Below are 26,436 nucleotides of genomic sequence, written 5' to 3' on the forward strand. Positions count from 1 at the left end.
GGAAGAGCTGCAACTTCAAAAAGAAAAGGAAGAAAGGTAGGTTCAGCTTCGAAAGGAAAGAGAGTAAAGGGAAAAGCAGTTGAAAAGAGAAGAGATGCAGTTTCAAAAGGAAAAAGAGGAAAGAGGGATGCAAAGAGAGGAGACAGCAAGAAGGTTTGAGTTAGAGACTGCAAACCCAAAATGAAAATGCTGCTAGTCACTCAAACCTTATCCTCAATTCAGAGCAAAGCTGTGATGTGCTGACACACTCAAGACTTGTGCCAAAATTTAATGAGGAGGAGATTGTCATGTTTTATCTCGTGAGGAAGTAGCAACCATGTTAAAATGGCCGAAAGAATTCTGCACCCCTCTGACAAGGTAAGTTGGTGGCTTGTGAAGCTTTTTCTCTGTAATCAGAAGAAAGTTTGTCTGATTATGAACAAACTAAAACTGTAATTCTAAATACATATGAGATGGTACTGGAAGCATATAGACAGAAATTCCAACGCACCCGAACAAGATCCACACAGACCGACTTTGAATTCGAAAGAATCGAACATATGGCTTTTGGTCGCTGGATATGGTCTCTCAAGCTAGAACCCTCATGTGAAAATTAGAGAAATGCTGTTGCAGTAAGATTTTACAAATAGCATCCCAAGTAGCATAAGAACCCACATTGAAGAACAAAGAGTCACAAGTGTAAGAGAAGCTGCAAAAATGGCTGATAGCTATGCATTAATCCCTAACTCCAAATAACTCATAAGCTAGAGTGAGATAGCAGGGATGCAGATGAAGCAGAAATGGGCTCGAGAGAAAAAGATAGCAGTGAAGGAAAATCCAACCAGTCTCCAACCTTTAGAAGAAGGAACCTGGGGATAAACCAGTAGGGATCCATCCAACAGGTTTCCAGTGTAGTAAATCTAGGCATATCCAGGCCAATTGTTGGTATGCCAAAATGCCAGCAAGAGACGCTGCAGTCAAGCTTGTGTCTGTGGCTTTGAAAGTTATAAGCCTGTCATCTAATATGCTGCAAGAGCAGAGCACATATCAGAACATTTTGAGCAAAGGAAAAATGACTCCTTTTTGTGTCGCAGGCACCAGACAAGGAGATAACCATCCTCAGGGATACCGGTTGTTTTCAAACTTTACTAGCAGCCAAACTGACAGAAATGCCACTGGAAAGCAGAACAAATACCACGGTATTAGTAAAAGAGCTTACTGACAAATGCTTGAAGGTTTCCTTAGTTAAAATTTACAGAATAAGTTGGTCACTTGGGTAGTGACAGTTGGAATCATACCGAGCTTACTCATGCAAGAGGTAGACCTTTTGCTGGGCAGTGACTTGGCAGGAATCACAGTATTGTCCCCAGAGGGTCCAGAGCAGTCCATGGAGACAGGAGAAACTGAAGGGAGTAAACAAAACTCTGTACAACTGCAGAGGGCTGGTGAAGACTCAAAAATCCCCCACAGGGAGCAAAAGAGCCAGAAGAATCTAAAAGGGCCCAGATAGAGCCAAAAAATTTAAAGAAACTGCAATAAAAGCCAAAAGAACTGAAAGAAAAGTAACAGAGATACGGTTAGCTGAAACCTTTTTAAAGATTTAAATAGGGACCAGGAATGTTCTGAAGCAGGAAAGCCAAGAGTTAAGGGAGATGCCTCACCTAGTTGAAGTGCCACAGGGGAGTGCAGTGAAAGCAGGACAACCACCTGCGAGGTGTAGTGTCCCAGAGGACATGGGGCAGATTAGGGAAACACCTATCTCTAAGAAAAAGGAAGGTAACATATTCTAAGGTGAACCACACTTGTGAAAATCACAAGAGAACTAAAAGTGAGGTCAGCATGCATCTACCCACTGAAGAATCCCACACTCAAGTTCCAAATCCAAAACTGATCAAACCCAACAATTTAGAGTCAGAACCCAGCCCGAACAAGGGACAGGAAGAAATCCCAGACGCCATGCACTATCACCCTAGAAATAAGCACCATCAATGTGTCAGAACCTGAATGGTTAACACCATGTATTGTGGAAGCAGTAGTCAAGGGGTTAAAGCTTGTGCAAACAGAGAATCTCGCCACAAGCAGTAACAGAAATTTGCAAAATACAAGCCTCACCAACAGTCCTGGAGATTAACATTCCTAAAGTAGTACAAACTGGTGTGAGAGAAACTACAACCCCATTTGATCACACATAACAAAAGAAATGCAATTTGTTTGATGGCACCTCATCCAAAGGAACGATGCCAGAAAAAGCATGGCTCTAAGCCTGAGGAGTGAATTAAATAACTGTGTGTGTGTAAAGTGGTGTGACCCTAAACTGTCTTACTGTTGCTTTTTTCCCTCGTTCTAAAACCAAAAAAGCATAAAAATGAAATCCAAGGAATTTCATTTTTTCCGTTTTGGGGGAGGTGTCATGCACATTGGAAGTGCGATGATACAACATTCACAGACTAACTCTGAAGCGTTATGAAAAAACAAACTTTGTTCTTTAAAAATGAACCTTTTATTTTAAAAAGTGAACAATGGTCCAAGATGGCCACCAAAGAAAAAAGGGGATTAGGCTTTCGTGTATTCAAACAATCTGACAAAGACAAAGGACAAATCTAGGCAGCCAAAGATCTTAATGAAACCCATCTGACACCTATCCGAAAAACATTTCAGAATTGAATGTCATCTTCTAAAACAAAGGAGGTGTGAAGTAACCTCGTCCTGGGCCATTGTGTGATCACCATGAGAAGGAAACCAGAGTGTCTCCTAACAAGTGGTGAGAGGTGACACAGTTTTATCTTAAAACAAAGACAGAGGGAGAGAAAGAGAGAGAGACGGACCCCGAAGGTGAAGCTTCTTGTAACTGCTGACATTCCAGCAAGCCAGAAAGCACATGCCCTGCTGAAAAAAATATGACGTCTACATTATACAGCAGAGAGAGCTGGAAGTGACCACCATCTTCAACAGAACCTTCAATCAAGAAAGAAATTTCCAATCATCTCAGGCCTGCAATTATCTAGAATTTGCGTCTCAGAATTCAAGTTTATCATAGCCCTTCACCACCACCAAACTCACCTACCTCTTTCCCTTCTCTATCTGTTTCTTCGTGTGTGTGTGTGTGTGTGTGTGAGAGAGAAAGAAAGAAAGAGAGAGAGTGAATGAATGCGTGAGTGAATGAAGTTGCGAGAATTTTGGGCTAAGGTATATTGATCAATAAACAATTGACTTTGTTTTTTTTAAAAACCTACAAGAAAACCTGTCGTCTGTTTATTTGACAAATAAAACACCAAGGGGCTAAACTCTTAATACAAACTCTTAATACTACTGCCTGCAACAGTAGTAGACTCGCCAACTTTAAGGGCATTTAAGTGGTCATTGGATAGACATATGGATGAAAATGGAATAGTGTAGGTCAGATGGTCGGCGCAACATCGAGGGCCGAAGGGCCTGTACTGCGCTGTAAAAAAAAAATATATACTTGCTGCAATCAGGTGTGGAGTTGAACAGTGGGAACTACCCACATCACACAAAATGGCTGCAACAATTATCTCTCTTTATTCTTCCACTGCTCCTCGGCATCCATTTTTTCCTCTGTGAAATTCATGATTATAATTTCTACACTGCTATATAAATGTATGTTTTTGTTAAAGGTGGCTTCACTGCTTTTGAATCCTCAAATCCTGCTTTGCAGGAGTGAGTCACATTGCTGCAGTGAAAAAAGGAATTGTTCTTCTAAGCTGTTCTGTGCTGATTCTGTGACAAATCAGAAATACATTTTGGTGCTTGAGATAGTTTTATTATTAGTAGAGCTGAAAAACAATTCGAATAATGTTTGGACAACGCTAAATAATTGGGTGAGCCAATGCTATAGTCTTGAAAGTATATTTGAGGTCTCTGCTATTTTTGGGTAAATTCTATCCCTTCTCATTCTTGACCTTTTTCATCTTCTTAAAGTGAACACCACTGAAGTATGAAACGTATTAGCTGCTATCTATATAAACAATGACATGCATGTTTTGCTGAATGAACATATCTGTGGTCTTTTTTTTTATTTGTTTCATGGGATATGGGTGTCGCTGGCTAAGCCAGCATTTATTGCCCATCCCTAATTGCCCATGAGAAGGTGGTCGTGAGCTGCAATCCATGTTGGGTAGATGCACCCACAGTGCTATTAGGAAGGGAGTTCCAGGATTTTGACCCAGTGACAGTAAAGGAACGGCGATATAGTTTCAAGTCAGGATGGTGTGTGGCTTGGAAGGGAACTTGCAGGTGGTGGTGTTCCCATGCATCTGCTGCCCTTGTCCGAGTTGGTAGAGGTCGGCGGTTTGGATGGCGCTGCCTGAGAACCCTTGGTGCATTGCTGCAGTGCATCTTGTAGATGGTACCCACTGCTGCCACTGTGCATCGGTGGTGGAGGGAGTGAATGTTTGCGGATGGGGTGCCAATCAAGCGGGCTGCTTTGTCCTGGATGGTGTCTAGCTTCTTGAGTGCTGCTGGAGCTGTACCCATCCAGGCAAGTGGAGAGTATTCCAACACACTCCTGACTTGTGCCTTGTAGATGGTGGACAGGCTTTGGGGAGTCAGGAGGTGAGTTACTCGACGCAGGATTCCTAGCCGCTGACCTGCTCTTCGGTATTTATATGGCTATTCCAGTTCAGTTTCTGGTCAATGGTAACCCCCAGGATGTTGATACTGGGGTTGATATATGCTCAAAAATATCCAGCGAGAATGTAGTATACCTTCAGCTTTTTTTTTAAATTCCTGGCGAGATGTTCCAGCTTCCCCAAAAGAGCACCATTGTTCACTACCTCTATATACAGCCTAAATGCAACTTAGTGTCTTGTGGTGCTTTCAATTTTGGAGATGTTTAATCACCCACAGTATGGATTCGTAGAGTGTGGTGTGTGCAAGCTAAACTTGTATATCAGTAATATTAACAGACAAGGAAAGAGAGAGCAGGCATATCTGAAGTGAGACTGTTCCCTTCAAGCCATTTGATCTCGTGAGCAGATTGTGAAAATTTGCCACCAGTGTAGTTTATTAAGTGGAATATCGGGGCAGGGTGGGATGGAATTTTGAGGCCATGAGTCAAATATGTAACTACATAGGTTTGTGTTCAGCACCTTGAGTACTAGACCTAGCATCTGCTGTACCTTATGTACAAATGACATTTTATTTTGCTTAAGTCTCAGTAATTATATTTCAATATATGCTTCAATAGTAATCTGGCGGGCAGCCATAAAGGTGGGGCTAAAGTGTGGCGAGTCGAAGAGACTTAGCAGTTGGCAGGAAAAAAGAGGCGCAAGGGGAGAGCCAACTGTGCAACAGCCCCGGCAATCAAATTTTTCTGCAGCACCTGTGGAAGAGTCTGTCACTCTAGAATTGGCCTTTATAGCCACTCCAGGCGCTGCTCCACACACCACTGACTACCTCCAGGCGCTTACCCATTGTCTCTCGAGATAAGGAGGCCAAAGAAGAAGAATATGCTTCAATAGTAATCTGTAGCAGGTGAAACTTTCATGTTAATTTTAAAACTGCAGCAGCACAACTTCGTTTCAAGCAATGAGAATTCCTACTTGTGCTTTAACAGCACATTGGTCTCTGATGGTAGAATTTTTTTCCATTAACTGCGTTGGGGAGAGAGAGGCATTCCAACCAACACAAAGGACATCAGCCTGCTGCTCGTTGTCCTTTTACTTATCCTTTCAATAAGAATGTGCTCTCTCTTTTCTGGGTATCACTGTGTCTAGAATTTGACATCCAGCTGCCATATTTACTGTACAGTATAATTAAGGATTCCTTTTAAAAAGATGGGAATGTCACTTAACTGTGGCAATTAAGTGTGAATTGATAGCCAGCATATTTTAGATGTATCTGTATGAGTTATTTTTGAAATAAAACCGAAAATGCTGAAAGTACTCAACAGGTCTGGTAGAGAGAAACAATTAACATTTCAGGTCGATGACCTTTCATCAAAACTGGAAAAAGTTAGAGATGTAGCAGGTTTAAAGCAAGTACAAATGCAGGGAAGGAGGTTGGAGAGAAGGGGAACAAAAGGGAAGGTCTGTGATAGGATGGAAGACAGGAGATATTAAATGACAAAAGAGATGTTGTTGCAAGGCAAAAGGAACAAGTGAAGAAACTAAAGTCAAGGAGATGTAAATGGGAAAATGCAGAATCATTACCAACAGCTGTCAATCAACAAAATATAAAAACAGAGGAGATTATAATCTAAAATTGTTTAACTAAATGTTGTCCAAAAGGCTATAAAGTGCCTAATCTAAAGGTGTTCTTTGAGCTTATATTTGAATTAGTTAAGATCTGACCTGGAGCTTTATTCAAGGCTCTGTAGACCCTGCTGTGAGTGTAGATTTAATCAAACTTCTTCATTTTATGCTATTCATTTCCAGTAAGATAGTGCCCTGATAGTAGTATGATTTCTTTGACTCCATTTTAATATCAGAACAAGGCAAGAGCTGCTAAACTCAGTGCAAAAGGTAACTTCAAGAAAAAAGCTCGTATCACCATATGGCACTTTTATCGTGGCATATTGTATCCTTTGGGGAGACAGCAATTGAATGCTGCTATATATTTTGATATAATTTCTAGCAGTCTGTGTGTAACTGTTAGCTGACCCAAATTCATGGTAGATGTAGGAGAAAGATCAAGATGCATAAATGTACAAATTGAGAGATAGCTTAAGGGTTGGAAACATGCCAAGCCTTTTCATTACAATGGACTTTTTTCTCTTTCCCTCTGTCCATTTTCATTTTATAGCTTATTTTTGTCGGTGAGTCTCTGTATTTGAAGCTGAGGTTTAATTCCTCTTTCTTTGTGTGGATCTACGCATGAATTTTGACAGTATCAAAATTACAGCTGCAGCTATATGAGATGCAGTCATATGTGTGACCAGCAGAACTGATAGCACTTCAGTAAATTCACTTGTGGATTCACTGTCGGGTATTGGAATTTATTCGACACCCTGGGTAGAAGGGGACATTTGAACGAAAAGGTGAGGATTTGATTTGGAGAACGATAACACATCATTAACTCATCTTCACTTTATATTGAGACCTTTCAGTCTGGCACTGGTATGAATACTGTTCTCTCCTGTTCAATTGGGTTAGGTTCACCTACCAAAAGTAGTTGACTTCTGAAGGTCTCCACCATAAATTCAGGGTGCAGATACTTTACAGATTGACATGTTCTACTCGTGTAAGATTCAGGAATTTTCTGAGGCCACATTTGTTAGCACTGTAGGGTACCTCCGTAGTTATGGTGTTCATATGTTGATCAGATAATTTTTCTTGTTTTAAATATTTGTTTGTCTAACTTTTCATAAATTGTGTACAGCTCATACTTGGGGTTTCTGGTTTAATTAATAAAGTATCACAAGACAAAAAAAATTGTTTATTTTGACATTAATAAAATCTAGCAAACCAAAAATCAGAAACCCTGAAAACAGCATGTAGCCTTTGCTACCTTGTGGCATTAGAAGGTGCTATGGCATAGCTCAATCTGATAATGGTAATAATCCCTTGCTACATTTACCTTAGTTCAACCAATAAGGGTGCACATGTTTTTGGAGCAAAAATTTGATTTGAGAGGAGTGATATGGAGATTGAATGCCAGCATAACTGTTAGCCATTCATACTGAGTCCAAGGATCCTTTGATGCAACCTTTGTGTCTAACATGTAAAGAGTGTAAAGGAAGGTTTGTATAAGCAGCGTGGAATTGAAGAAACAGAACACCAGCAGGTGTGAGACCAGCAAGAAACTTTAGGAGCTGTTATTTCAACATAATAAGCTTCACTGATAGTTCTAATCAAACTCTGATTTCAGTTGAAGTCTTGCTGAGAGGTAAATAAAATCATTAAATTAGTTGTGAAAAAAAATCACTATAAATGAGGAAAGAAACCTGAAACACTGAAAATCAGAATCTCTAGTTCCAGAGGATCTTCTGAAAGTGTTGAATATATGACTTCCTGCACTATATTTGGAACAGTAAACATGAGCAAAATTAGTTGTGTAATCTCGAGGGAGATGTGCCCTGTACTGCATGATTCTTGATCAGACAGGTAGTCACAAGGTTCATGAAGGTAATCAAGGATTGTCACTGCAAAGGTTTTTATTGACTTTTTGAGGTATCTTGATTAAAATTTTAACTTCCACTCAACCTATGAGGAAGCACATAACTTCCACAGTCAGTCATCCCCTGATGGCCTAGCAGCTCTTGAGAAGTTACTGAATAGGTAAGGCACAGATGTGTACCTACACCTGATGATTTTTTGGGAGTGTTCCAGGTTTATCTTTTTCAGGGAGAGAAAGGTCAACCTGAAATATTAACACTCTTTCTCAACAGATGCTGCCAAACCTGCTGAGTATTTCCAGCACTTGCTGTTTTTATTTCAGATTTCCAGCATCTGAAGTATTTTGCTTTTATCTTTTTCAGAGATGTATCAGTTTAGTCACAAATGCAATTTTCTATAAAGTGCTCTATGAACATTATTCACGGGAGATCCATCTGGCAGCATTGCAATGTTTCTCTGCGGACTGCTCTTTTTCTGGTGATTTTAACTGTGGCTGGTGAGGGTCATATTCTAAGGTGCGCAGATTACTAAACTGCAAAATATTGCCCTATGATCTATTATTGGCATCAGTATTTACTCTGGGGAATATGTACAACCTGGGTCCATTCCTGGTGTAAAACCAGCTGCAATTGAATCAAAGGAAATTAAAATATCAATGCTCCAATGAGAAGAAACTTCTAATTTTGCATAAAAGTAAACTTTCTCACAACAGCATTCAGGTGAGAATAACTCTCAACAAATGTTGTTTGAATGAGTGTTTGAAGAGCATATTCAGATGAGAGGTTGTTGTGAATGCACATCACGTTGATTTCCAGTACAGTGTATGATAAAATATGGGTACATGCTAAGTTCTTTCAATGAGTTACCAATCACTGTTACCCTGTTAAAGGGACATGCCTCACTCACATGGAGTAGCAAAGGAAGTCATCCTGGTTCTGCATTGGAAAAAGCCTTCTTGCTTGGCCCCGCTGATCTAGAATGTGAGTGGCACATCAAGACTAATGAGGGGAAGGAAGACAAAGAAATAAATTACTTATCTCCAATAATCTGGGATGATAATTTGTTTTTTTTAAATAAGAGTTTACCTTAGTAGTGCTTGCTATAATCTCATTCTCCTAATGTCTTTTTCTGTTAACAGAAAGATTCTGCCCATTACTACGGCTATGTTTATTTTAGACAAGTTCGTGACAAAACCTTAAAACGAGGCTACTTTCAAAAGGTAAAAGTTTCCTTCAATTTATAAGAACAGTCGTATCTTGTGAAATAAAAACAGAAAATGCTGGAAATACTCAGCAGCTCCAGCTACACCTGTGGGGACAGAAGCAGTTAACATTTCAGGTCGATGACCTTTTGTCAAAACTAAAAAAGTTAGAAATATAATAAGGGGAGGGTAGGAACAAGAACAAAAGTGAAAGTTTGTGATTGGGTGGAAGGCAGGAGAGATTAAATGACAAGGAATGATAGTGTAAGGCAAAAGGAGATGGAAATAGGATAAGTAAGAAACAAAAGATGGGTCTTTTTCTTTCTTCATTTGTGGGATGTGCGCATCGCTGACTAGGCCAGCATGTATTGCCCACCCCTAATTGCCCTTGAACTGAGTGGTTTGCAGGCCATTTCAAAGGGCATTTAAGAGTCAACCACATTGCTGTGGGTCTGAAGTCACGTGTAGGCCAGACCAGGTAAAGACAGCAGATTTCCTTCCCTAAAGGATGTTAGTGAACCACATGGGTTTTTGCAACAATCGACAATGGTTTCATGTTCACCATTGGACTAGATTTAATTCCAGATTTATTAATTGAATTCCGATTTCACCATCTGCCATGGTGGGATTCGAACCCATGCCCCTGGAACATTAGACTGCACTCTGGATTACTAGTCTAGAGGAGGTGTAAATGGGAACAAAAGAATCATCAGCTGCCATCTGAAAAATGGGGGCAGAGGTTATGACCTGAAATTGTTAAACTCCCATGTTTAGTGTGGAAGGTTGTAAAGTGCCTGATCGAAATATCGGGTGCTATTCCTCGAGCTTGCATTGAACTTTATTGGAGCAGTGTAGGAAGCCAAGGAAAGAGAGGTTAGAGTGGGATGGAAAATTAAAATGATAGGTGACCAGACGTTCGAGGTCACACTTGCACACTGATTGGAATCACCCAATTCGCAGTGTAGAGGAGACCACACAATGAGCAGTGAATACAGTATACTAAATTGAAAGAAGTGCAAGAAAAACGCTGTTTTAGTTGGAAAGAATGTTTGGGGCCCTAGACGATGGGAGGGGAGGAGATAAAAGGGCATGTGCTGCATCTCCTGTGCTTGCATGGGAAGGTGCAGTGGGAAGGGAAGGGGATGTTGGGAGTGTTGGACCATGATTTTGCAGAGGGGACAGTTCTTTGGAATGCTGAAAGGGAAGGGGAAGATGTGTTTAGTGATAGTATCACGCTGGAGGTGGAAATGGTGGAGGACGATCCATTGAATACTGAGGCTGGTGGGATGGAAGGTGAGGACATGGGGAACCCTATCATAGTTCTGGGAAGGAGGGGAAGAGGTGGGAACAGAAGTACAGGAAATGGAACAAACAATTGCGTAACCTATCAACCATTATGGAGGGGATTCCTCGGTTGAGGAAGAAGGAAGACATATTGGAAACACTGGTATGGACGGTGGCATGCCAGAATAGATGCAACAGAGAATGGAATAGAGTCCTTACAGAAAGCAGGGTGGGAGGAATTGTAATCAATGTAGCTGCAGAAAATCATGTTTAACTAACTTGCTGGAGTTTTTTGAGGAGGTAGCAGAGAAGGTTGATGAGGGCAGTGCTGTTGGTGTAGTGTACATGAACTTTCAAAAGGCATTCGATACAGTGCCACACAACAGACTTGTGAGCAAACTTGTAGCTCATGGAATAAAAGGGATAGTAGCAACATGGATACGAAATTGGCTGAGTGACAGGGAACAAAGAGTAGTGGTTAATGGATGTTTTTGGGATTGGAAGAAAGTTTGTAGTGGAGTTCCCCAGGGATCAGTGTTGGGACCCTTGCTTTTCCTGATGTATATTAATAAGCTAGAACTTGGTGTACAGGGCACAGTTTCAAAGTTTGCAGATGATATGAAACTTGGAAGCATTGTGAACTGTGAGGAGAATAGTGTAGAACTTCAAAAGGACATAGGCAAGTTGGTGGAATGGGCAGACAGGTGGCAGGTGAAGTTCAATGTAGAGAAATGTGAAGTGATTCATTTTGGTAGGAAGAACATGGAGAGACAATATAAAATAAAGGATACAATTCTAAAGTGGGTGCAGGAGCAGAGGGACCTAGGTGTATATGTGCATAAGTCATTGAAGGTGGCAGGACAGGTTGAGAGAGTGGTTAATAAAGCGTACAGTACCATGGGCTTTATTAATAGGAGCATAGAGTACATAGAGCATAGAGTACCAGCCCTTCGCTTTGCAAGCTGGAACGTCAGAACTATGTGTCCTGGCCTGTCGGAAGACCTTACACAAATCAACGATTCTCGGAAGACCGCCATCATTAACAACGAGCTCAGTAGACTCAATGTGGACATTGCAGCACTTCAGGAGACTCGCCTCCCCGCGAGTGGCTCTCTAGCAGAGCAAGACTACACCTTCTTCTGGCAGGGCAGGGATCCTGAAGAACCAAGACAGCATGGAGTGGGCTTCGCCATCAGAAACTCCTTGCTCAGCATGATAGAGCCTCCCTCAAATGGCTCGGAACGCATACTGTCCATCCGACTGCTCACCACCTCTGGTCCAGTACACCTACTCAGCATCTATGCTCCAACACTCTGTTCCGCACCTGAAGCTAAAGACCAGTTCTATGAACAACTCCATAACATCATTAGCAGCATCCCCAACACCGAACACCTATTCCTGCTGGGGGACTTTAATGCCAGGGTTGGGGCCGACCATGACTCATGGCCCTCCTGCCTTGGGCGCTATGGCGTTGGAAGGATGAATGAGAACGGGCAGAGACTGCTTGAGTTGTGTACCTATCATAACCTCTGCATCACCAACTCGTTCTTTCACACTAAACCCTGTCACCAGGTTTCATGGAGGCACCCAAGATCACGTCGTTGGCACCAGCTAGACCTCATTGTCACAAGGCGAGCCGCCTTAAACAGTGTTCAAATCACACGCAGCTTCCACAGTGCGGACTGCGACACCGACCACTCCCTGGTGTGCAGCAAGGTTAGACTCAGACCAAAGAAGTTGCATCATTCCAAGCAGAAGGGCCACCCGCGCATCAACACGAGCAGAATTTCTCACCCACAGTTGTTACAAAAATTTCTAAATTCACTTGTAACAGCCCTTCAAAACACTCCCACAGGGGATGCTGAGACCAAGTGGGCCCACATCAGAGACGCCATCTATGAGTCAGCTTTGACCACCTACGGCAAAAGTGCGAAGAGAAATGCAGACTGGTTTCAATCTCATAATGAAGAGCTGGAACCTGTCATAGCCGCTAAGCGCATTGCACTTTTGAACTACAAGAAAGCCACCAGCGATTTAACATCCGCAGCACTTAAAGCAGCCAGAAGTACTGCACAAAGAACAGCTAGGCGTTGCGCAAACGACTACTGGCAACACCTATGCAGTCATATTCAGCTGGCCTCAGACACCGGAAACATCAGAGGAATGTATGATGGCATGAAGAGAGCTCTTGGGCCAACCATCAAGAAGATCACCCCCCTCAAATCTAAATCGGGGGACATAATCACTGACCAACGCAAACAGATGGACCGCTGGGTTGAGCACTACCTAGAACTGTACTCCAGGGAGAATGCTGTCACTGAGACTGTCCTCAATGCAGCCCAGCCTCTACCAGTCATGGATGAGCTGGACATACAGCCAACCAAATCGGAACTCAGTGATGCCATTGATTCCCTAGCCAGCGGAAAAGCCCCTGGGAAGGACAGCATTACCCCTGAAATAATCAAGAGTGCCAAGCCTGCTATACTCTCAGCACTACATGAACTGCTATGCCTGTGCTGGGACGAGGGAGCAGTACCCCAGGACATGCGCGATGCCAACATCATCACCCTCTATAAAAACAAAGGTGACCGCGGTGACTGCAACAACTACCGTGGAATCTCCCTGCTCAGCATAGTGGGGAAAGTCTTTGCTCGAGTCGCTCTGAACAGGCTCCAGAAGCTGGCCGAGCGCGTCTACCCTGAGGCACAGTGTGGCTTTCGTGCAGAGAGATCGACTATTGACATGCTGTTCTCCCTTCGTCAGATACAGGAGAAATGCCGTGAACAACAGATGCCCCTCTACATTGCTTTCATTGATCTCACCAAAGCCTTTGACCTCGTCAGCAGACGTGGTCTCTTCAGACTACTAGAAAAGATCGGATGTCCACCAAAGCTACTAAGTATCATCACCTCATTCCATGACAATATGAAAGGCACAATTCAACATGGTGGCTCCTCATCAGAGCCCTTTCCTATCCTGAGTGGTGTGAAACAAGGCTGTGTTCTCGCACCCACACTTTTTGGGATTTTCTTCTCCCTGCTGCTTTCACATGCGTTCAAATCCTCTGAAGAAGGAATTTTCCTCCACACAAGATCAGGGGGCAGGTTGTTCAACCTTGCCCGTCTAAGAGCGAAGTCCAAAGTACGGAAAGTCCTCATCAGAGAACTCCTCTTTGCTGACGATGCTGCTTTAACATCTCACACTGAAGAATGCCTGCAGAGTCTCATCGACAGGTTTGCGTCTGCCTGCAATGAATTTGGCCTAACCATCAGCCTCAAGAAAACGAACATCATGGGGCAGGATGTCAGAAATGCTCCATCCATCAATATTGGCGACCACGCTCTGGAAGTGGTTCAAGAGTTCACCTACCTAGGCTCAACTATCACCAGTAACCTGTCTCTAGATGCAGAAATCAACAAGCGCATGGGTAAGGCTTCCACTGCTATGTTCAGACTGGCCAAGAGAGTGTGGGAAAATGGCGCACTGACACGGAACACAAAAGTCCGAGTGTATCAGGCCTGTGTCCTCAGTACCTTGCTCTACGGCAGCGAGGCCTGGACAACGTATGCCAGCCAAGAGCGACGTCTCAATTCATTCCATCTTCGCTGCCTTCGGAGAATACTTGGCATCAGGTGGCAGGACTATATCTCCAACACAGAAGTCCTTGAAGCGGCCAACATCCCCAGCTTATACACACTACTGAGTCAGCGGCGCTTGAGATGGCTTGGCCATGTGAGCCGCATGGAAGATGGCAGGATCCCCAAAGACACATTGTACAGCGAGCTCGCCACTGGTATCAGACCCACCGGCCGTCCATGTCTCCGTTATAAAGACGTCTGCAAACGCGACATGAAATCGTGTGACATTGATCACAAGTCGTGGGAGTCAGTTGCCAGCATTCGCCAGAGCTGGCGGGCAGCCATAAAGACAGGGCTAAATTGTGGCGAGTCGAAGAGACTTAGTAGTTGGCAGGAAAAAAGACAGAGGCGCAAGGGGAGAGCCAACTGTGCAACAGCCCCAACAAACAAATTTCTCTGCAGCACCTGTGGAAGAGCCTGTCACTCCAGAATTGGCCTTTATAGCCACTCCAGGCGCTGCTTCACAAACCACTGACCACCTCCAGGCGCGTATCCATTGTCTCTCGAGATAAGGAGGCCCAAAAAAAAAAAAAAAAAAGAAAGAGTACATGAGCAAGGACGTTATGTTGAACTTGTATAAGGCACTAGTTCAGCCTCAGCTGGAGTATTGCGTCCAGTTCTGTGCGCCGCACATTAGGAAAGATGTGAAGGTATTGGAGAGAGTACAGAAAAGATTCATGAGAATGGTTCCAGGGATGAGGAATTTCAGTTATGAAGATAGATTGGAGAAGTTAGGATTGTTTTCCTTGGAGAAGAGAAGGTTGAGAGATGATTTGATAGAGGTATTCAAAATCATGAGGGGTCTGGACAGAGTAGATAGAGAGAAACTGTTCCCACTCATGAAAGGATCGAGAAGGAGAGGGTACAGATTTAAAGTATTTGGTAAGAGAAGCAAAAGTGACACGAGGAAAAACTTTATCACACAGCGAGTGATTAAGGTCTGGAATGCGCTGCCTGAGAACGTGGTGGAGGCAGGTTCAATTGAAGCATTCAAAAGGGAATTAGAGTTATAGATTCATAGAGAGATACAGCACTGAAACAGGCCCTTCGGCCCACCGAGTCTGTGCCGACCAACAACCACCCATTTATACAAATCCTACATTAATCCCATATTCCCACCATTCACCTAGCTACACTCGGGGCAATTTACAATGGCCAATTTACCTATCAACCTGCAAGTCTTTGGCTGTGGGAGGAAACCAGAGCACTCGGCGGAAACCCATGCGGTCACAGGGAGAACTTGCAAACTCCGCACAGGCAGTACCCAGAACTGAACCTGGGTCGTTGGAGCTGTGAGACTGCGGTTCTAACCACTGCGCCACTGTGCCGCCCAGTGATATGAAAGGAAGAATGGGCAGAGTTATGGAAATAAGGCAAGGGAATGGAACTGGGGAATTGCTCTTTCAGAGAGCCAGTGCGGACACGATTTGCCGAATGGCCTCCTTCTGCACTGTAACGATTCTGTGGGAGTCAGTGGGCTTGTAGTGGACTTCTGGTGCTTATATTGTGTTGTGCAAGGATATGTTTAGTAGGTCAAAATCATTGTACAATAATCAGCTGTAACACATTCAAATCTCTTCTGTATAAATTTATGAAAGTACTATAGCTGTTTTTATCTTATCAAATGTTCATCTGACCAATGATACAGGAGCTTCCAGTAGGATACTGTAAAGGGTCTAACAGCTCGAGTTAACTGAATTCCTACTAACTAGGTTTTATTGTGCATTTATTATTAAGTGTGCCATTAAATATTTAGGAAATCTTCAGCAGTGCTGAACCAATTTTTGGTTTTGTGCATGACCAGTTCTTGGAGATCAGATTAATGATATAAATAACTGTTCAGCCCAAAGCTCCAACTATTAAACAAACTGCAAGCATTAAAGACAGGAAGAACTTGCATTTATATAATAACTTTCACATTCTCTCTACTTCCCAAAGTGCTTCACAGCCCATGAATGACTTTAGAAGAGTAGTCACTGTTGGTCAGCAAGAGTGGCAATCCAATTTGCACCAACAAATTCCCTTAAACAAGAAATGAATGAATGATGACTGACCTACTTTTGTCAATTGAAGGACAAATGTTGGTCACGACACCTGAGAACTTCTCTGTTCTTATTTGTAAAGTGCCTTGGGATCTTTATGTCCAGCTGAATAAGCTACTGGGGCTTTGGTTTTAATGCTTTAACTGAAAGAGAACACCACCTACATTTTCAGCATTGTACTGAAGTGTTAGCCGAGATTTAGTGGTTGAATTCTAGAGTGGGGCTTGAATCAACAACCTTAAGACTCAGACTAGAGTGCTAACACTGAGGTAAACTGATGCATAAAGTGTAATGAACTGTATGGGAGCCTGAAACAAAAACAAGAAATGCTGGAAACACTCAGCAGGTCTGGCAGCATCTGTGGAGAGAGAAGCAGAGTTAACGTTTCAGGTCAGTGACCCTTCTTCAGAACTGGCAAATATTAGAAATGTAAAAGGTTATAAGCAAGTAAAGTGGGGGTGGGGCAAGAGATAACAAAGGAGAAGATGTAGATAGGACAAGGTCACAGAATAGCTGACCCAGAAGGTCATGGAACAAAGGCAAACAATATGTTAATGGTGTGTTGAAAGACAAAGCATTAGTACAGAAAGGGTGTTAACGGGCTGAAAATTGAACAGTTTTAAGTACAAACATGAAAAAAAAACAGTGGGTAAGCAAACTGAACAAACTAAGATGAAATAAAATAAATACAAAAAAAGAAAAACATAACTAAAAATAAAAGTAAAATGGGGGGCCCGTCATGCTCTGAAATTATTGAACTCAATGTTCAGTCCGGCAGGCTGTAGTGTGCCTTATTGGAAAATGAGATGCTGTTCCTCGAGCTTGCGTTGATGTTCACTGGAACACTGCAGCAATCCCAGGACAAAGATGTGAGCATGAGAGCGGAGGGAGTGTTGAAATGGTAAGCAACCGGAAGCTCAGGGTCCTGCTTGCGGACTGAGCGGAGGTATTCCGCAAAGCGGTCACCCAGTCTGTGTTTGGTCTCCCCAATGTAGAGGAGACCACATTGTGAGCAGCGAATACAGTATACTACATTGAAAGAAGTACAAGTAAATCACTGCTTCACCTGAAAGGAGTGTTTAGGGCCTGGGATAGTGAGAAGAGAGGAGGTAAATGGGCAAGTATTACACCTCCTGCAATTGCAGGGGAAGGTGCCGTGAGAAGGGGATGAGGTGGTGGGGTAGTGGAGGAGTGGACCAGGGTGTCACTGAGGGAACGATTCCTTCGGAATGCTGACAGGGGAAGGGAGGGGAAGATGCATTTGGTAGTGGGAGCCTGCCCTGCTTGCAATGCATACTTGACATTTGGGAACAGTTTGGTCACAGTTAACTTTAATGGTCAGAAAAATATGCCCTTATTTCGGATATACACTGTCAGTGAATGACACTGCCTGCCTGCAGCTCTGATTTGTAAAATTCTCATAATTCTGCCTTGATCCCAACCAATAGGAATAAAGTAGAAAGATTTTATTTGGGAATAGCTCTGAATTTTGAAAGAGATTGAGGTCTTAAATGGCACAGTGTTTTTGAAGTATATGTTTCCAACGATATTGTTTCCCAGTGCTGGCCAGAAAACAGAAGGCATACAGGCCATTTAGAGGCATGACGCTACTTGTAGAGGGACAAGTTGGCAAGAAAGCCAACCTAACCTGTTCTGTTCTGTCATGTCGTGGCCACTTAAACAAATAACTTTTGACGGGGTCTAGGAGTTGTTTACCTGTCATTCTGTTCTGTGAAATGATGCAACGAAGTCATCTACTTTTTAAATGAATTACTCTGAATCTGATCTTAACCCAATTTTACTTTGGCTTTTGTTTGGAGTCCATGTACATATATAATAATCTACTGGGACAAGCCACTTAATCCTCTTTTTAAAAAAAAATTCTAATTTAACCATTCTGCCAGCTCGGAGTATAATGTGAGGGGGGGTAGAAAATCACATCAGCATTGTCTTGATATTAAGGTGACCCCTAGTCCAAGCCTGGAAGGAGATCTACCCAAATTAAGGATGACCAGATAACAGATATGGAGTGAAGTGGAACATAATACATCAAAAGCATCTCTCTGACTGTATTCAGGATAAATTGATTTACCAATTATGAAAAATCAATCCCAGTATGTTTGGTATTATACAAGACAGAAATAGGGTGTATTTCGTCCAGTTGTCCAGGCCTGGTCTGAATGAAAGATTAGTGATTTTATGATGAGATAAAATTATAACTTTTGCATACTGTTCAAAAATAAACTGATATTTGAGGACAAAAATATTTTCTTTCAGAATTTTTTCGAAGTGGTACAAGCAGGGAAGAAGTTTAACAAAGTAATAGAGAGCTGATTTACTTGAGTGCTGTAAGATATTTAATATTTCCAAAAGTTTTGATTTGCAGTATATTTCAGGATACAAGTTCCAAAGTCCAACCATTTAAAATAACACCAGGAATGAAAATAATCATTGCATTTGTTAAATTTCCTTTTACCACTAACTAAATATCTCCATCCTACTAATAATTTCAGATCTAAATTCATCAGTAGATTGATTAACACTTATTTATTCAAAGGAAACTTTGCCCACAAGCGATGTACAATACATGTAGAAATTGAATACTGACCTGGTATACTGTACAGCATTAATCACAGCTGAAAAAGCAGTTATAAATTGTACTTGTTGCAGACCCTCTTTTTGGAAGGAGCCTCGAGATTGTGAAACCTAATTATTTCGAATATGCTATTGAATGAATAGGTGTTCCTAGTGCTTAATGATGTCTGAATGTATTACAAATTCTGACAACATTAATAATACACAGCAGTCAGGCTTATCGCGATATTGCAGAAATACTTATAAACAAATTACATTACTGATAAATGACAGCATAGTGCTGAAATATGTGTTAAAAAATTCCTAAAGTTTCTGTATTCATGAAGAAACCAGTGCCAGTTTCATTTGTAAGTGGTTAGGTTTCATAAAATACTTTCCCTTCGTGGTGCTAAACTCCATGCATTCTTTAAAGTAGGCGAGAAGTGAATCATTTGCAGTCTGAACACTGCTAACAAAGTCAATATCAAACAAACTGATCCAAATGTTTTGTTTTAAATCACTGTTTTTTGCCTCAGTCTCAAACCGACAATCACAGTGGTGACAAGTATGTTGACATATACGTTATGGTTGAACGTGGCCAATAATTAAAGGTTTCCATGGTCACTTAACTATGTGGAGTTCAGCAATGTGTTGTGTTATATATTTATGTGCCAAAAAAACAAACACTTTTTGACGTACAAAAGTTGTTATTATAAATACCTGGTGTCAAAAGGGTGCTCCTCCAAATTATTTGATTTATTGTGGAAATTCTGATCATCTGAAGATAAAGTAACAAACTTTATTAACTTGGAGTCAAAGTCTAACAGGCGAAACGCTATTTAAATGTTAGATTGCAACATAGTCTATTGCAAGGTTAAAAGTTTAAAAATATACTTAATACAGTACTCCTTCAGTTCATATGGTTAAAAAGTACCAGATTTTAATTTTCTTTTACGTACTTTGTATATGGTAAAAATTAGCTTTATATTGTGTTCATTTAACAGAAATTTCTGTATTTTAGGAATGATCTTGGTTTTGTATTGAAATGTATCACCCTATTCTCTCATTCTCATGTCACTAATAAACCCTTGCATCCAAAGGTAATTTGTTCTGGAGGAAAAATGAGACTGTTTGAATACAAAGCCTATTATTGATAAAATTCCTTCTACTATTGTGGTGCACTTTTTGCAGTGTTACAAGGTTTCTTCCTGTTCTCCTCCTCCTTAGACTTGTCTTTGTGGTCTCATTTTGAGATGCACATTGCAGTGCTCCAGAATGCAGTGCTATTGGGATACAGGTTCAGTTTTGTTAATTCTAGACTTTCCAGAAAGAAAATCTGGACAGTTATTCATGCATACTTCCTGGTAGTGACTTCAGAGTATGATTACATTTGGATAAGCATCCTGCAGCAAATTCTTACTTTCAATATTTTAAACTGCAAGTTAATAATTTAAAAAGTAGCAAATAAGCATGTTAAAACCACAATCAAAATACTACAGATGCTGTAAATCAGAAATAAAAATAGAAAATGCTGCAAGCAATCGTAGATCAGGCAGCATCTTAACATTACCAACAAATTGATCATTAAAATTCATGAGGATTATATTGTTAGTTTGAGCATAATTCATTCATGGAGCTCCATTTTGTTCATGTATTTTAATGTAATTTCCCAAGTAAAGTGGTAAAAAGAAATTAAAAGGTTAATCTACTGTTGCTATTACATTATGTAATCAATAACCATATCATACCCTGCCATACATCATGAAAAAGGCCTTTATGTTGCATTAATGCTACTAGGTCCTGAAGGATAGGTCTTTGGCACCTGACTTTAAATGAAGTGGAAAATTTGCTAAAAGCAAGTTCTGCTAGTTTTACATCTGGCTTACGGTTGGTTGGGCAGGACCCACACTTTGTGAATTTGGCAACACCTAGCATGTGTCTTGCATAATATAAAAGCACATTGAAAATTTTACTGACAACCTATGACATGCGGCAAACCATTAAAAAAAAAGCTCTTCTGAAATTCCTGCTTGACGCATTAATGCACTGGACATATGACATTTCACATTAAGATGAAAATGACAAAATCACAGTGAAACTTTTACATTGACTTGAAGTTTCTTAATATGACCAACAATATAGACATATTGGATGTTTCGGAGTAAATCTGAAGCAATTTAATGTAGCCTGTATCAAATTAAGGATCATTTATTTATTTCTCTTTTGTCTCCCCTCTTAACTGTTATTTTTCTGAAATTTAAAGCGATAGTAATTGAAATCTCATTATTATAATATATGTTAGGAATATGGGAATATGCGAGTCATATTTTGTGTGTGGTCTTGGAATAGTAACAATGAAGTTAGAGTGTTACTTTGCTCATGCATAAAAGCACACAGCAACAAAACTAGCTTTTGGTCTCGAGAGTTGGTTTTGTCTCCAAATACCAAAAATGGGATTAAAATTGAGAAGTTTCCCTTCTGCAGAGCCAGTGTTGCTAGATGAAACTGTTCATACTTTCTTTCCCTGCTGTTGCTACTATAGTCTAAAGTTTTTTTCAAGTTTACCAAATATGGTAGTTTCTCACAGTAACCCAGTGCGAGCTGAGACAAGTCAGTAAGTTACAGAGCAGGTTTGGTATTCCATTTCTAAAATAATACAGAATTCTTCCAGAGACAGTTTCCTCTGTATTAGTAATTCCTTAAATACACACAACCTGATATTTTCTTTGATCATTTTAAAAGTAAAAAATGCTTTTAATGTCAATTGTTTTCATGAAGATTGCACAGTAGATAGTCAAGGAAATGTTCTGCAAGTTGCTTATATGACCATGTTTAAAAAGCTATTACTTGTGTAAATACTGACAACCTGATCATGTTTTTTGTCTCAATTTATCATTAATATATGCCTTGCATTAAAAGACATGCTTAAGAACACAAAGGAGTATTTTAATGAGGCAGCAGAAATTCAGTGTTTAAATCTTTCTTTTAAAAAAGCAGTTTATTCAGTCACTTCCTTTTTCCACTTTGGCTAAATCTGTTGCTCTTGCATATCTCCTAGTGGCTGGTAACAAAACAGTTGCTGCTCAGCTATCTGCTGAGTACTTCCAGCATTTTCTGTTCATATTTCAGCATTCCAGCATCTGTAGTATTTTGCCTTTTCTATCAGCAAAGGTTTGCTGGTCTCTGTCAGGAAGTGTGTTGTGCAATGAGAGCTTACTGTATTTGTGAGGGAGTAAGGGAGGCTGACAATAAAATAAGGTGCATAAAGAGTCAGCACTGTTTTTTGTGATTGGGACTTCATCAAACAAAACAAATAACAGCTTGTTCAATATTTAATATATATATTGCCTAGTCTTTGTACTTTTTAATAACTTAAGTAAGCAATTTGTCCATTAAGTTTGTCGTTCTAGACAATATGGATTGTGAGCTTAAATGTTCTACTAGCACAGAGAAGCTAAAGAGGGGAGAGGTATTCAAAATGATGAGGTATTTTGATACAGTAAAGGAAAAAAATAATTTCTCAACCTTTCAAACATCTTTGGATATGAAACTTGTGCCAGTGGACTAGAGGGTTGCCAATTTAACACCTCTGCTCAAGAAGGAAAAAAGGGATAAATTGGGTATCAATAGACCAGATTGACGAACAATTAGTCGACTAATCGGCAAATTGCATAAATGTAAGATTATCGTCAAAAGGCTAAAGGAGAGGTTAGAAGAACTATTTTCATGCAGAGGTTTGTCAGTACCTAGAATTCCTGAAACAGAGATAGCAGTGGAAGCAGAATTCATAATATCTTTTCTAAGAGAAGTGGATAAATATTTGGATAAGAAAATGGATAAATGGGTACAGGTAAAGCAAATGGGAATGGAACTAGGTAGGTAGCACTTGTTCAAGCTATCTGAAATGATGAATATAAATTTTTAAGTGGACAGTGAGAAAAATATAGCTTGCTAGGAATTTAGGGCCTTGGCAGTTGAAGGCACAGCTGCCAATCACCAAAATTAGTTATTGTGGTCATGGTGTGTTATTAAGCCCAGTAAAACCAATGGCAGTCAGGAACACCCAGTGGATTCATAGATGTTCCTTGCTGCTGGTCGAAAAAAAAGTTGGTCAGGTTTGCATTGCTGACCGCAGGAAACTTATGCTGTGAGATCCAATGGCAAAAGAAAAGCAACATGTGAAGCTTTTCTCTCACAGACTCCACTAACCATTTCCAAAGCTCAGTCAATTCTCCTCTACACCCAGCTTCTTTGAGATGCAGAAGAATGGTATAGGTTGATTAAATAACCTTCAACTATGTAAGAAAGCACTTAAAATTTAGGTCTCTATTTTACTCATTTACCTATTAATTTTCTAGTAAAATGGTAAATAGATAACTCAGAAGAAATTTATGTAAAGGAGATTGCTTCAGAAATCTATTTATCTAAAATTTGCTTTGGGAACTGTTGCATTTTTATCTATATTTAAAACTTGGGTAAAAAAATTCTGTGCAAATTAATTTTCATCAATTTAAATATAATGCAATCACTTATTTCCAGTAACAGTGATTTTTTTCTCTTGCAGTCCCTGGTGCTGCTCAGTAAACTTCCCTATGTCGTTTTTTTCCATTTCCTGCTGAAGTTGATTGCCCCAGAATATTTTGATAAAAACGAGCCTTGTCTAGAAGCTGGTGAGTATCTTAAACTGTTTTTATTCTGCGGCGTGGGTTTTGCTAAAGTGGGTTCACTGAGCTGCTGCCCTGCATTTTGTTTTATCAAGCACAGCCAACTTCTTATAAATTGGCTGCACTGCGGGAACGCAGCTTTGCACACGTGAGCTAGCTGGCTTTAATGTTTAGGTCAGAGTGGAGCAATAATGTTACAACAAAGATAATGGAAAAGTTTCTTGTGATGCTTATGACATCATTTCAACAATGGCAACTTGCATTTATATAGCATCTTTAACATAGTAAAACGACCCAAAATGTTTCACCAGTGTTTTATCAAACAAAATTTGACACTGAGGCACACAAGGAGATATTAGGGCAGGTAACCAAAAGCTTGGTCAAGAAGGTAGGTTTTAAGGCATTCTTGGAGGAGAAAGAGCTGGAGTGGTGGAGAGGTTTACAGAAGGAACTCCAGAACTTAGGGCTTAGGTAGTTGAAGGCACAACTGCCAGTCACCAAAATTAGTTCATGTAGCAGTCACGGTGTGTTGTTTGGCCCAGTAAGACCAGCGACAGTCAGGAAAACCCAGTGGATACATAGATGTGCCTTGTTCCTTGCTGGTCTTAAAGAAAGTTGATGGTGTTTGCATTGCTGGTCGCAGGAAAGTTATTCTGAGAGAGCCAATGGCCAAAGAGCAATATAAAAGCAATGTGTAAAGCTATTCTCTCACAGTCTCCAGTAACCATTTCTAAAGCGAAGTCAATTCTCCTCTCTACCCAGCTTCTTTGAGGTGCAGTAGAATGGTGTAAGGTCGTTAACTTTCCTTCAGACGTACAAGAAAGCACGTAACCTCTCATAATCACTTCTGTTGAGCACCCAGCTAATATCAGGAGCTTGTGTGCTCTCATCCTGCTGCGTGGTATGCTGTGCAACCAAATCCCAGGCCTCTGGACTGTCGCAAGGTTTCCCAATTTAGTTGCAATCGCTAATTACGTTTGCAGTACTGTATTTGAAAGCTGGTTTGGCTAGAACACTCTATTTTTGCAATTAGTAATTAAACATAAAGGAAAATAATTCGGAATCTGTTCTGCTAATGCAGCAATGCTTTAATTTGTTTTATACTATTAACGTTCAGATTTAATTATAGCATGAATATAATTTTTGTTGAAATGATCAACCAATAATTTAATTTTTATTTTCTTTCTCTTTTTCCCAGCTTGTAATGATCTAGATCGTTGGCCTGCACCAATCCCAGGAAGGATACTGAATCTTCCAACAATGGGGGTCGTTATAAAGGTACAGTTTTTAAAGACTGCTTAGTTATAACCTCAGATCAATTGAACAAATATTAAATAAAGTTTCACAAAGTAAATGCCTTGCCATCAGGGCCCATATTAACATCAAACCAAAGTGCAGTTAAATCCTTTTGTTTCTATTTGAGTATTTAAACTGAAGTCCCGATGACCTCATCTGGATTATTTATTGACTTTGATAGTGTAAGAGAGCAGACTTAATGTCAATAGATAGATACTGTAATTAACACTTCAGCTGTGCATATTGTAATTTATTTTCTTTATATCATTTGGTTCACTAATTTCTCTTAATCATTCCATTTCATTATTTCGTCAAAGAACACTACTCAGACAAAAATAGGAGAAAAAGGAAAGGGTTGTCTAAGTTGATATAATTTGTTTAAAAGATTGACTTTTCTGAAAGAAATGAGAGGTGTGTCCAGTGAATCCCTTAGTTGTATACTGAACATCTCACTTCAGTCAGAGATTGTTCTCATGGACTGGAGGGAGGTAAATGTTGCAACAACATTCAAAAAAGGTACCGAGTCATCAAAAAAGTACTTTTGAATCAAGGCAAGTTGCTTGAAGGGATCATTAGTGATATTAATCTTTCCGAAAAGATTTTGGGAAGGTGCCAAAAAATGACCGTCTGATAGGGGCCATCCAGGATTGAGGGGCAGGTTGTGGGGTGGATAAAGCATAAAGAATTGCTTGCATTTTTGTAGGCAGATGGTGGTTGCTAATGGTAGTTATTCTGTGTGAGGATCAGTTGCTATTGGAGTCCCACAGGAATCAGTGTGAGGGTCATTGCTCTTCACAATTTTATTAAGGATCTGGATGATGGTGTTAAGGGACCATTCTAAGTTTGTGAGTGACACAAAGATTTATACTAATGATAGAAGCTTTAATGAGGAAAAAAGAGACTACAATCCAATCTAGATGCAATGTGGTTAAGGGCCCAAATCTGGCATTTAATATAAATAAATGTGTTATGTACAAGGCTAAGTTAAACGCCAAGCATGCATATACCATACAGGGCTCAACTAAAGTTGGTTGAATGGGATTGAGCCCTTGATGTTAGAGTGTTTGCGTCTCTAAAGTGTGACAGAAACCACACCTACCAATAGGAAAGGTACTAATTTTGTCATATGGAACACGATTTGAACGTTTACTGGACATTGAACATAACTTGTTTAAAAAGACCACAGAGCAGTGGCTGAAAACATGACTGCACATTTGCATTCTGAGAGACAGTTGCATAGAGAGACAGTGGGAGTGCTCCCTGATTCAATTAGCCAGATGGGTTTTTGTCAAGAATGATGATGAAAAGACATTGAGAGTCATCGTCTGTGTAAGAGCCATCACTCCACAACACCCCCCCCCCCCCCCAACCAAGTTTGTCTAGTAAGCTTTGAAGAATCAACAATCCTCGCAGGTGATGCTGTTTCAAACAAAGAGCTAGTCACATGACTAACCTGCTGGCCAACCTGGGAATTGATTGAATTGTGCCTCACAGAAAAGTTTTGGGACGGACAGCAATCTTGAAGACAAACGAGAAGCAAGGTCTCTGTCTCTGTCTCTCCTCTCTTCTCTTTCTGTCTGTCTGTCTCTTTCACACACACAAAGTTCCAGGGACCCAAGGAAGTAACTTAAGCCTCAAGACAGAGGACCCCTGCAGCCTTCTGGTACCAACGAAACAAGTTTT

General features: G+C 40.6%; 1 protein-coding gene across 3 annotated transcripts in view; it reads left to right on the plus strand.

Annotated features, from left to right (window-relative positions):
* The window catches only part of dennd6aa (DENN/MADD domain containing 6Aa), a 148,425-nt gene that overhangs the window by 72,864 nt on the left and 49,125 nt on the right, over positions 1–26,436 (plus strand). For 2 of the 3 annotated variants that reach the window (XM_068051679.1, XM_068051681.1), the window contains 3 exons: positions 9,193–9,273; positions 23,358–23,463; positions 24,656–24,735. In XM_068051679.1, coding sequence (XP_067907780.1) covers positions 9,193–9,273; positions 23,358–23,463; positions 24,656–24,735 — 267 coding nt within the window. The remainder of the gene's footprint in view (positions 1–9,192; positions 9,274–23,357; positions 23,464–24,655; positions 24,736–26,436) is intronic. The other variant, XM_068051680.1, reaches the window with a different exon arrangement.

This window comes from Heterodontus francisci, chromosome 19 (assembly GCF_036365525.1).
Source record: "Heterodontus francisci isolate sHetFra1 chromosome 19, sHetFra1.hap1, whole genome shotgun sequence".
Lineage (NCBI taxonomy): Eukaryota > Metazoa > Chordata > Chondrichthyes > Heterodontiformes > Heterodontidae > Heterodontus > Heterodontus francisci.